Genomic DNA, 12747 nt, shown 5'->3' on the forward strand with positions numbered 1-12747 from the left:
GTTCCAAATAGGAAAAGGAGTACGTCAAGGCTGTATATTGTCACCCTGCTTATTTAACTTATATGTAGAGTACATCATGAGAAACGCTGGACTGGAAGAAGCACAAGCGGAATCAAGATTGCCAGGAGAAATATCAATAACCTCAGATATGCAGATGACACCACCCTTATGGCAGAAAGTGAAGAGGAACTAAAAAACCTCTTGATGAAAGTGAAAGTGGAGAGTGAAAAAGTTGGCTTAAAGCTCAACATTCAGGAGACTAAGATCTTAGCATCCGGTCCCATCACTTCATGGGAAATAGATGGGGAAACAGTAGAAACAGTATTAGACTTTTATTTTTGGGGGGCTCCAAAATCACTGCAGATGATGACTGCAGCCATGAAATTAAAAGACGCTTACTCCTTGGAAGGAAAGTTTTGACCAACCTAGATAGCATATTCAAAAGCAGAGACATTACTTTGCCAACAAAGGTCCGTCTAGTCAAGGCTATGGTTTTTCCTGAGGTCATGTATGGATGTGAGAGTTGGACTGTGAAGAAGGCTGAGCGCCGAAGAATTGATGTTTTTGAAGTGTGGTGTTGGAGAAGACTCTTGAGAGTCCCTTGGACTGCAAGGAGATCCAACCAGTCCATTCTGAAGGAGATCAGTCCTGGGATTTCTTTGGAGGGAATGATCTGAAGTGGAAACTCCAGTACTTTGGCCACCTTATGCGAAGACTTGACTCATTGGAAAAGACTGATGCTGGGAGGGATTGGGGGCAGAAGAAGGGGACGACAGAGGATGAGATGGCTGGATGGCATCACTGACTCGATAGACGTGAGTCTGAGTGAACTCCGGGAGTTGGTGATGGACAGGGAGGCCTGGCGTGCTGCGATTCATGGGGTCGCAAAGAGTCGGACACAACTGAGCAACTGAACTGACTGAACTATTAAAGTATCTTTTACAATGGAGCTCAGTGATACCACAGTACAAAATGTATTAATGTTAGGTTTCCTAAACACATGAACTAGATTCAAAACCAAATGCCCTAGGGACTTCCCTAGCAGTCCAGGGGGCACAGAGTCAATACCTGGTCAGGGAACTAAGATCCCATATGCCATTCAGTGAGGCCACACACACACACACACACAAACACCACTAATATACCAAAGGAAACCCAGAAGAACTACTATAAGGAAAAGAAAAAAGAAAAATAGGATGTGGAAATAAAAGTTAAAAGATGGCTAATGCCTAACGCACTGGTCATAGCAAACACCCTCTTCCAACAACACAAGAGACAACTCTACATATGGACATTACCAGATGGTCAATACAGAAATCACACTAATTATATTCTCTGCAGCCAAAGATAGAGAAGCTCTCTACAGTCAGCAAAAACAAGACCGGGAGCTGTCTGTGGCTCAGATCATGAACTCCTACTGCAAAATTCAGATTTAAATTGAAGAAAGTAGGGAAAACCACTAGATCATTCAGGCATGACCTAAATCAAATCCCTTATGATTATATAGTAGAAGTGACAAACATATTCAAGGGATTAGATCTCATAGACAAGAGTGCCTGAAGAACTATGAATGGAGGTTCCTGACATTATATAGGAGGCAGTGATCAAAACCATCCCCAAGAAAAAGAAATGCAAAAAGGTTGTCTGAGGAGGCCTTACAAATAGCTGAGAAGAGAAGCAAAAGGCTTTGGAGAAAAAGAAAGATATACCCATCTGAATGCAGAGTTCTAAAGAATAGCAAGGAGAGAGATAAGAAAGCCTTCCCGAGTGATCACTGCAGAGGAAAACAATAGAATGGGAAAAACTAGACAGCACTTCAAGAAAATTAGAGATACCAAGGGAACATTTCATGCAAAGATGGGCACAATAAAGGACAGAAATGGTATGGACCTAACAGAAGCAGAAGGTATTAAGAAGAGGTGGCAAGAATACACAGAACTTTTAAAAAGGTCTTAATGGTCCAGATAACTGCAATGATGTGATCACTCATCTAGAGCCAGACATCCTGGAATTCGAAGTCAAGTGGCCCTTATGAAGCATGACTATGAACAAAGCTACTGGAGATGATGGAATTCAGCTGAACTATTTCAAATCCTCTAAGATGATGCTGTAAAAGTGCTGCACTCAATACACCAGCAAATTTGGAAAACTCAGCAGTGGACACAGGACTGGAAAAGGTCAGTTTTCATTCCAATCCCCCCAAAATGTTCAAAATACTGCACAATTGCACTCATTTCACATGCTGGCAAATGCTCAAAATTCTCCAAGCCAGGCTTCAACAGTACATGAACCGAGAACTTCCAGATGTTCAAGCTGGATTTAGAAAAGGCAGAGGAACCAGAGATCAAACTGCCAACATCCGTTGAATCACAGAAAAAGCAAGAAAATTCCAGAAAAAAATATCTACTTCTGCTTTATTGACTATGCCAAAGCCTTTGACTGTGTGGATCACAACAAACTGGAAAATTCTTCAAATGGGAATACCAGACCACCTTACCTGTCTCCTGTAAAATCTGTATGCACATCAACAGTTAGGACCGGACATGGAACAGACTGGTTCCAAATTGGGAAAGGAGTATGTCAAGGCTTTATATTGTCACCCTGCTTATTTAACTTATATGCAAAGTACATCATGCGAAACGCCGGGCTGGTGGAAGCACAAAACAGAATCAAGATCGCCGGGAGAAATATCAATAACTTCAGATATGCAGATGACACCACCCTTATGAGAGAAAGCGAGAGGAACTAAAGAACCTCTTCATGAAAGTAAAAGAGAAGTGAAAAGGCTGGCTTAAAACTTAACATTCACTTCATGGTAAATAGATGGGGAAACAATGGAAACAATGAGACTTTTCTTGGGCTCCTAAATCACTGCAGATGGTGACTGCAGCCATGAAATAAAGACGCTTGCTCCTTGGAAGAAAAGCTATGACCAATCTGCTAAGTCGTTTCGGTCGTGTCCGACTCTGTGCAACCCCATAGATGGCAGCCCACCAGGCTCCCCCGTCCCTGGGATTCTCCAGGCAAGAACACTGGAGTGGGTTGCCATTTCCTTCTCCAATGACCAATCTAGACAGCATATTAAAAAGCCGAGACGTGACTTTGCTAATAAAGGTCCGTCTAGTCAAAGCTATGGTTTTTCCAGTAGTCACATATGGATGTGAGAGTTGAACTATAAGGAAAGTTGAGCACCAAAGAATTGATGCTTTTGACCTGTGGTATTGGAGAAGACTCTTGAGAGTCCCTTGGACTGCAAGGAGATCCAACCAGTCCATCCTAAAGGAGATCAGTCCTGAATATTCATTGGAAGGACTTATGCTGAAGCTCCAATACTTTGGCCACCTGATGTGAAGAATTGATTCCTTAGAAAAGATACTGTTGCTGGAAAAGATTGAAGATGGGAGGTTAAGGGGACGAAAGAGGATGAGATGGTTGGATGGCATCACCAACTCTACGGACATGAGTTTGAGCAAGCTCCAGGAGTTGGTGATGGACAAGGAAGCCTGGTATCCAGCAGTCTGGAGGTGGCAAGGAGCTGGAGACAACTGAGTGACTAAGATAGATTTATCCAAGTTAAAAGGTGAAGAAAATCTCAAAAGTGGTTTGTCTACAACCTATACATTACTTCTACACAGCCATTTTAAAGACTTTTTTTTTAAATGTTAAAAAAAGGTGTAGGAACTGTGTATTATTTGTCCGTAGGAAAATACCATAGTCACTTTAGTGCTTGCTAAAAGAACAAGAGTAAAAACCCTGGCCCTAACTTTAACTGAGAGTTTCAACCCAAGAATTCTAAATCAAACAGATTCCTTTCCCAAGTTATAATAGAATAACTGCTTCTGTGAAAAATTTTCAACATATTTGTTCATCATACATACTTATGTTTTATACATTTATTAATCCTGCTACAATTCCATTAATCAAAAAGCATAAGGAAAACGCAAATACTGACTTAGGCAATACTATATGCTACTCAAATAAGCATTCAAGAGTTAACCAAGTGTTAGGTAAAGCATGCTAGAAAACTGAACAAATAACACGACAACTCATTCCAAGAATGAACCATGTTGGGGAGGGAGGGCAGGTTGGAATCAATGGTAGGGGAAATTATCCTATATCACAGTATTCTAACTTGCTATCATTGTTATATCTTGATACTATAACAGCATTGAGGGCCACAATCAATTTCATTTGTAATGTCCCTATCCAAGAATATGAACACGTAGCAAGCAATCAAATATTTATTTATGGTCAGTAAAACCTTAAACCTGGAGTCCCTTAAAAAATGAAAATAAAAACATTCAATGAAGCTTTCAACATTCCATCTATATTGAATGAAAAAGTTAAATATTTCTTCAGAAATGTCTTGAATTTCTAGTTCTCAACCTGAACAGAGTTTTTCCAACTTTAATAGATTCATAATTAACACTAAAATTTTCTAATCAATTATGAGTTACAATTAGAGAAGTTGTCTTGCTTTGATTTGTGTCCTAACACACAAAAGGGAAAAAATGTGATAAAGGGTGCTGATGTTCTCATATACAAAATGCTAACATTTTAAAGGGAGTGTTAATTTATAAATAATGTGAAATACTGCTCTACTAGCCTGCTTTTTCTTTAAAGCTCAGTTAGATATGTAAACATCCTCTTTTTCTATCTTAAATCTAGTAGGCTGTCCCTTTAAACTCTGGTTTAATAAACACAGCTCTAAATTACTTAAAGAAATAAAACACTTTATTTACAAAATTCAAATATGCTCCAATTAAAAGCTGTCCCTTTATTAAACACCCACAAAGTTCCGAACATTGTACAAAATGTTAAAACACTTATTCATACTCTTCTGAGGCAAAGCTGCCTGTTCTGCCACACTCATTTTTGCATAACGTTGGCATTTTAGTTCCACTGTCCTAAAAGACCAGTTCTTCAAAATGTGCTCAAGAAACAAGTTTCTGATCCACTGAAGCAGATTATGAGGTTAATGCAGAAGTCAACTGGTGAAGTTTCTGTCAACTGTTACACTTAATGTCCTCTTCCTGATTAAGAGAAAATGAAAATATTAAAAATATAGAAAAGTGAACTTTAAACAACACTATTAGCCAGAATTCAAGTTTAAAATCAGCATTAGTTCTCGTAAAGTTCAACAAACATACTTTACCAAATTTAACTATCATTTATATTACCACCTTTTTGCTTTTCAAATTAATAATACAGCAAAGTAAAGCAGAAGCAGGTGAAAAAATTCAAAGGTAAACGTGATATAAAATGAAACTGTATATTCAGCTAAAAAAAGGAATACCATGGTGTTCTACATACTTGCTGGCAAAAAGAAATAAAAGTTAGTAGACAATACCATTTCTAGAAATTCAGTTACTTCAAGTTTTTTTTTTCCCACTCACCTCTGAAACCACCACCCCCTCTTCCTCCTCTGAAACCTCCACCTCCTCTTCCACCTCTAAAACCACCTAAAAATAAAGGAAATATTAATTAAATAACTGTAACCTATCATATTTTGATAAGCCTATAAACATCAATATATTTCTTACAATTGTAAAGAACAATATTAGGTTGTTACAAAAGTTACTGCAGTTTCAGACCCTGAATTTTAAATTATAACTAGGCTCAAGTACTTCCTTATTAATCAAAATAGGAACCATTACAACCAACACACTTTTGCCAACGAGAAATAAGTTTGTTTATTCCTGTAACATAAAAACCCATGCTATGGGATTCAATGAACTCTTGGAGAGCATTTTCTGTATCCTGTTGGTTGTGGAAGCTTCTTCCCTGCAAAAAGTTGTCAAGATGCTTGAAGAAGTTGTAGTCATTTGCCAAGAGGTCAGATGAATAAGGCTAGAGGTCTGGTGAATTCAGCAAATGAGGCAAAACTTCACAGCCCAATTTGTTCAAGTTTTGAAGTGCTGGCTGTTCAACATTAGGTCAAGTGTTGTCACGGAAAAGAATAGGGCCCCTTCTACTGATCCGGCTGCAAGCATTCCAAGTTTTCGGCGCATCTCATCAATTTGCTGAGGATACTTCTCAGATGTAATGGTTTCACCAGGATTCAGAAAGCTGTAGTGGATCAGAAGACTGGCAGCAGACCACCAAATGGTGACCATTACCCTTTTTTTGGTGCAAGTCTGGCTTAGGGAAGTATTTTAGAGCCTCTTCTCAATCCAACCACTGAGCTGGTCATCACTGGCATCATATAAAATCCACTTTTTGTTGCACGTCACAATTCAATCAAGAAATGCCTCGTTGTTGTTACACAGAATAAAAGAGGATGACACACTGAAATGATTTTTTTTTTGCAGTCAGCTCATGAGGCACCCTCTCAAGCTTTTTCACCTTTCCAATTTGCTTCAAATGTCAAACCACCATAGAATGGTCAATAAGTTCTTAGGCAACTTCTCGTGTAGTTTTAAGAGGATCGGCTTTAATGTGGCTCTCAATGGCTCGGAGTCACTTTCCAGTGGCCAGCCTCTGCACTCATCAAGGCTCTTGTTTCCTTTGCAAAACTTCTTGAACCACCACCGCACTGTACATTTGTTAGTTCCTGGGCCAAATGAGTTCTTGATATTGCAAGTTATCTCCATGCTTTATGACCCATTTTTGAACTCAAATAAGAAAACTGCTAGATTTTGCTTTTTGTCTAACATCATTTGCATAGTCTAAAATACATACAAAATAAACAGCAAGTAATATGTCATTGTTGTTGTTGTTCAATCACTACATCGTGTCTGACTCTTTCTGACCCCATGAACTGCATGCAGCATGCCAGGCTTCCCTGTCCTTCACTATCATGTTGAGTTTGCTCAAACATGTCCATTGAGTCAGTCATGCCATCCAACCATTTCATCCTCTGTGGTCCCTTCTCCTGCCTTGAATCGTTCCCAGCATCAGGGTCTTTTCCAATGAGTCGGCTCTTAAAATCAGGGGGCCAAAATACTGGACCTTCGACTTCAGCACCAGTCCTTCCAATGAATATTCTGGACTGATTTCCTTTAGAATTGACTGATCTGATCTCTTTGCAGTTCAAGGGACTCTCAAGAGCCCTTTCCAGCACCGCAATTTGAAAGCACCAGTTCTTTGACACTCAGCTTTCTTTATTGTCCAATTCTCACATTCACTCATGACTACTGGAAAAACCAGAGCTTTGACTAGACAGACTTTTGTCAGCAAAGTAACGTCTCTGCTTTTTAAAACGCGGTCTAGGTTTGTCACAGCTTTCCTTCCAAGGAGCAAGCGTCTTTTAATTTCGTGGCTGCAGTCACCATCTGCAGTGATTTTGGAGCCCAATAAAATGAAATCTGACACTGTTTCCACATTTTCCCCACGTATTTGTCATGAAGTGATAGGACCAGATGCCATGATCTTTGTATTTTTATTGCTAATGTCATTAGCAAAAAATATAAAGAAATGTGCATTAAAATGAAGTATAATATAATCATATTTATTTAAGAATGTATTCTAATATCAAAGGGCAAAGTTCAACAATGCAAAATTACAATTATTTCTGCACCAACCTAACATATATTCACTTATTTTATCTCACAGAATTTTTTAAAAGATAAAAATGGAGAAACAGTAGTAGTTTCTCAATCCAGCGGAAAGCTAAAATCCTTGGTTACAACTTTTTAAACAAGTTTTGTTTTACTACATTAGAAAAGCTTGTTACTTTAAAGTTCAATTTAGCCCTATTGTTAAATGTATCTGTACCTCAACTTTTGCTTATGGTATATACTTTTTAAACTGCACTAAGGCTTCTTAATTCTAAGAACAAAAAGTAGCAGACATGGGTGGTTTGGTTCTGGGAGTACTACCATGCCTGCTAAGTTGCTTCAGTCGTGTCCAACTCTTTGTGACCTGATGGACTGTAGCCCACCAGGCCCCTCTGTCTATCGGATTCTCCAGGCAAGAATACTGGAATGGGTTGGCATGCCCTCCTCCAAGGAATCTTCCCAACCCAGGGATTGAACCCATGTCCCTTAAGTCTCCTATATTGGCAGGTGGATTCTTTCCCACTAGCACCACCTGGGAAGTACCATGGACACAACATTTAAGGTTAACTGAGCTGGAAACAGACACTGATGTCCATATGCTGAAGAGCTTTGAAATTTTAAAATTTTACATAATTTTTTTCTATTATTCAATACATTTGGCTTCCTACTGCAGTTCCTACTTTTACTTATTTTGGGGGATAGCTTTGTAAAAGAATGATGAAACATAAAAAGAGAAATTATACAGAAACAAACGTATATGTCCAAAATACAATATAAAAAGATTAAGATTTTAAGAAAATAGAGTTGTGAATTTTTTAAACTATTATATATAAGACTGAATATAAAATGGGAATGAGGGGATCTCCATTCAAATTCTTAAAGGTATACTTCCAAAGAAATAAATATAAACATATCTCTTAAGAGATTATCTCCAAGTTATCTGGATCCAAAAAGGCACATTTACAGAGTGAAACATTCGTTAAATTGAGAGGCAAAAGTGAAAACAGAATTCTCTTTTCTGATACAGTAACCCACTTGGCAGCTCCTCTTCCTTACCACTTTGGCTCTGCCCATCATCCTGTCACCCACCTAGCACATCATTCCCAGATGCCGCATCCCAGCTCGTCCCCAACCTTGCTTATCACCTGGCTGCCTACACAGTAAATGTACCAAAGCTGTGGGGAAATACATAATATCAACACACTGAAATCAAAGCAATGAATTTATTGGTAATAGTCTTTGATATTACATCAGAAGATACTGGTTTTATTTCTGAGCCGCCACTTGTTTGATTAGGACAAATTAACATTTCTAAGCTTCCATTTCCTCATCCATAAAAATAAAGATATCACCCACCTTCATGAAGTTTTGTTAAATACTAATTAAAAAATTAAAATTCAATTAAGATAATTCTATACATTATAGAAACTAAGCATTTATTACTATGGTAATCTGCCAAGATTTGAAAAGAGCCTTACTAAAAGAAATAAATAACCATAAGAAAAGTTGGCTTATATTCAAAATTAAATTGTACTCTTTAAATAGGCAGTGACTTTGAAATCTCATTAGAAATTTTCCTCCATGGGGAACTTACCACCTCTACCACCTCTGCCACCTCTGCCTCTTCCTCCTCCTTGACCTCCCCTGCCACCACCTCTTGGAGGTCCCTTTTCACCAGGAGGTCGAGGTAGAAACCTCTGCAACGGCAGCAGCTTATATGGGTCTATATAAAACTGGAAGTATAACAGAAACAATTAGTGTGATGAGCTGGGGGGTAATATAATATAATCATTAAGAACCGACACACTAGACTCAAAACTGCCTGGGTCAAATCCCAACCCTCTAACTTCACTAGTGATACACTGAGGAAGTCTCAAGTACCTTTAAGTAAAACTGTCCTAAGGTAGGTCATTCATTTAAAAACCAAGGATCTAGGTGTCAGCTTGACTCACCTTCTGTAGTTTTTTAAAGGAAGATGCTTTCATGTTCTCTGATAATTTAACTGAAAAATACTATTAATTTTATTAAGGAATAAGCAATTATAATGAAAAGTAATCTTCTGAATTCACATGTAATTTTTAAAATAACAAGGTTAGAATATACAGAAATATTCACGAAAAGTAAGAAATGAGTTTCCAAACAGAAGTGAAGTTTTTGTTTTAAAACTTCCAGTTCCACCATACTATTGCAGTAGCATCATCATAGTGAAAGCAAAGCAAGTGGCACTGATCCAAGTGACAATCATTTCTAAAACCTTCCAAAAAGGAAGGCACACTTAAGAAGCCTATCTTTTCAATTTATCTGGAAATACATTCCCCTGTCCTGGTTCTCCTTTATGGTCCAATCTTAGCAATACTGCATCAATTTCAATGAAGCACCAAGTTCAGTTTAATCAATACTTAACTCCAGAAAAAACAAATCATGACCTTTCAACAGGATTGCTACATCTTCAATTAAAAAGGATACAAAATCTCTAAGCTGTCCAAATATTTCATCCACTTTTCCAATTTGTTCTTTGTTTTCTAAATAAACTGGAGCATTGAAATAAGGTACTTTATTTTCATCTGTGGTACATTTACACACTATGTCATCTTCACAAGGGTGCAGGAACTCTCCTAACACTGAAATAGGACACGAAATTGTTAAAATATAAAACAGTTTCAAATGATATTGACCAATCTCTTCTAGAAGCTTTCCTCTTGGCTGCCTGGGATTTCACCGTATCTGTCTTAAGGCAAAAAAGCCTTCCTGGCTTAGTACCAACTCCACCAAATACTATGTGACCTAGAGTAAGGGTCTATCTAACCTTCTCTATTCTTCAGTGTCTTCATCTTTAATGTAGGGCTAACAACAAAACCCTCGCCTAACACCTAGTACTGTGAGGATTAAGAACAACAATAAGTGTCAAGTGCTTAGAAAGTGCCTGGCACATTGAGACCACTCAAACTGTAAGTTATTTTATTATAGTTACTATTATTATTTGATTAAATACTATGCTTCATTCTATTGTCTCTTCTTCCTTATACCCATCCATAACTCTAAGACAGTCTATTGTTCTCCTGCCTGTTTTCCCTCCTTCCCCTTTTAAAACTTCCCACTATCACCTTTTCACTGACTCTTCGATCCTTATCAAGAAAGTCTGGAATTTCATATAACTACTTTTATATCTAACTTACATCCACCCCAAACTAAAATACTCACCATATTCCTATAAAACCAAATCTCAATTCCCATCACCCAGGTTCAAAATCAAGAACCTTTTATTTCTAGTATTAGTCAAGTTCTAAGTTTGTTTCCACTGAAATCTCTCTCCCATCTAACCCTTCCTTTTTTCTTCACTTTCGCAATGCTCTCAATGTGTCATGCATGGACTGTTACGGGGACAGGACCTTTGACTCTAGCCACTGACCTCTACACCATTTTGCATACTGATCCAACTTTCTCTTCATATATTAGACTCTATTTATCTTGTCTCCTCTTTGTCTACTGTCAAATTTTGTCTCACTTTCTACAACTTCCACCCTATCTCTTTGATAATTACCCCAAAACTGCTCTAATTAGGTCTTTATTTTTTTTACTCCCCCGTGCAGTTTCCCTTCTCAGCAAGTTGTGGTGTGTTTTTTTTTTTTTTTTTTAACTCACTTCATTTACTTAAGAGCGGCAATTAAGAGTCAGGAAACTTGGCTTTGTATCCCAAATATATCCTTACTGATCACTCATCACTATGACCCTAGCAAAGAAACTTAACTCTGAATCAATTTTCTTATCTGTAAAATGGAAACAGTACGGGTAAGGACATAAAATACCTATTTATATCTCCCTTTTAGCCAAAACTCTAGTTCTGTTTCCATAATGTATTTTAGGTGTCCTTCAGCTTTCTTACTTTCTACAGCACGATGTGAAGTCAGTTTACCGCCTCTCCGTAGGCTTGACTCCACAACTAAGAACCAACCCCCTGAGAAAGACAGCTGCTGCATCTACCTTTCAGCACCAGACTCCTAGTCAAACTTACTAATAACACGGACCTACAACCTCCGCCCCCGACTCCATTCCACCCTCCGCGCCCAAGTAGGTCAAGCTCTGAAGCCTACATACAAACTACTTGTTCTGGAGGTCCTTGGTCTTGGCCTTTGTTAAAGCCTCCACGGCCTCCCCCTCGGCCGAATCCTCCTCTGCCGCCGCCGCCTCTGAAATTACCGCCGCCTCCACCTCGGAAGTGGTTGTTGCTGCTGCCGCCGCGACCGAAGCCGCCACCTCGATTAAATCCTCCGCGACCTCCACCTCGAAAAGACATGTTCGCTCCTACCTGGTGAGAAAAACAGTGCGTGCCGTTCATTCACTGGGGCCTCTGGGCCTCAATCAGAAACCGTAAACGCGGTTAACAATGATAACAGCAACTCTGCCACCTCAACCACGGCTAGAGGGCCAGAGACTCGCCCGAAAGGTGAGTGTGACCTGCCGACAGCCCTGTGAGCGCCGACCGACCACTCATCACGAGCCCCGTCGCCCAGGGTGAATACCTCCTCCCCCAGCAGGCAGGAAGGGCCTCAGCCACATTCCCTCCCTCCCTCCGCTGGGTTCCACGTCCAAGATTCTCAGACCGCTTAGCCTCCTCCCGCTACCTACCGGCGCCACGTGCACCTCAGGCCCGGGTGCTCACACCCACCCGCCCGGTACTTCCGCCTCACACGAGCCTCTTCGGCCACCGTACCGGGACAAAACTGAAGTGGGGAGGGATTCACCTAGAAACTCGAATAACGGGTTTAGAAAAAAAACCAGGCACCTGCGAAAGCAGGTACGCTGTCGCCTGTCCGAGAGAGCCTTCAATGCTGGAAGAGTATCAGTAATATCCCAACATCAACCGTTACTTTACGACAATCAGCTTTACTTGCCTACGGCGAGCAGAGGAAGTGACACACAATATCGGCGTCCTTGGAAGCATGACGTTGCAGGAAGTTCCGCTCTGCGGCGTTGCCCTTGGCGATGACTGGCGTCAGGGTCCGCCCCTCTCCCCGCGGCCCAGCAAGTTCCGGTTGCGAGCTGAGTGGAGGTCCGTGCTGTATTGTTAGACTGCGAGGCGGTCCTCTTGCTCGACAGTTGCTTGCGGCTCCCCCAGTTGTCCACTAAGGAGATTTGAGCCGCGCTCTGCCGGAAGGTGGATCTGTCCGCATCCGAACCCAATGAAAGGGCTTGTCTGAGTTTGTCGTTTGTTTCTGCCGGATCCTTTGAAGTACGCACGATTGTGGGC

The 12747-nt window shown here is 40.0% G+C and overlaps 1 protein-coding gene across 5 annotated transcripts; it reads right to left on the reverse strand.

Annotated features, from left to right (window-relative positions):
• Positions 1–4712: 4712 nt before the first annotated feature.
• Positions 4713–12475, reverse strand: GAR1 (GAR1 ribonucleoprotein). 5 transcript variants are annotated; one of them, XM_027543844.1, is made up of 7 exons: positions 12392–12475; positions 11595–11805; positions 9966–10120; positions 9452–9511; positions 9094–9232; positions 5397–5462; positions 4713–5033 (listed from the first exon to the last, which is right to left on the reverse strand). In XM_027543844.1, the coding sequence occupies exons 2-7, from the start codon at positions 11791–11793 to the stop codon at positions 5020–5022; spliced, it is 633 nt and encodes a 210-aa protein (XP_027399645.1). In that variant the 5' UTR covers positions 11794–11805; positions 12392–12475; the 3' UTR covers positions 4713–5019. The 5 variants fall into 5 exon arrangements, with proteins under 5 accessions (XP_027399645.1, XP_027399642.1, XP_027399643.1 ...); XM_027543841.1 differs by having other exon boundaries at positions 12126–12392; XM_027543842.1 differs by lacking the exon at positions 12392–12475 and adding an exon at positions 12283–12385.
• Positions 12476–12747: the final 272 nt, after the last annotated feature.

This window comes from Bos indicus x Bos taurus, chromosome 6, assembly GCF_003369695.1.
Source record: "Bos indicus x Bos taurus breed Angus x Brahman F1 hybrid chromosome 6, Bos_hybrid_MaternalHap_v2.0, whole genome shotgun sequence".
In the NCBI taxonomy this organism is placed as follows: Eukaryota; Metazoa; Chordata; class Mammalia; order Artiodactyla; family Bovidae; genus Bos; species Bos indicus x Bos taurus.

Bases quoted from the DNA above. Each gene is read 5' to 3' on its own strand.
- GAR1 (XM_027543844.1), bottom strand. From the start codon at position 11,793: ATGTCTTTTCGAGGTGGAGGTCGCGGAGGATTTAATCGAGGTGGCGGC. The intron at 9,512-9,965 runs GTATCCTTTTTA...TAAAATTAATAG, and splicing joins TTGGACAGCTTAGAGATTTT to TATTTTTCAGTTAAATTATC. The intron at 9,233-9,451 runs GTGAGTCAAGCT...TTATACTTCCAG, and splicing joins CCTTTAAAAAACTACAGAAG to TTTTATATAGACCCATATAA.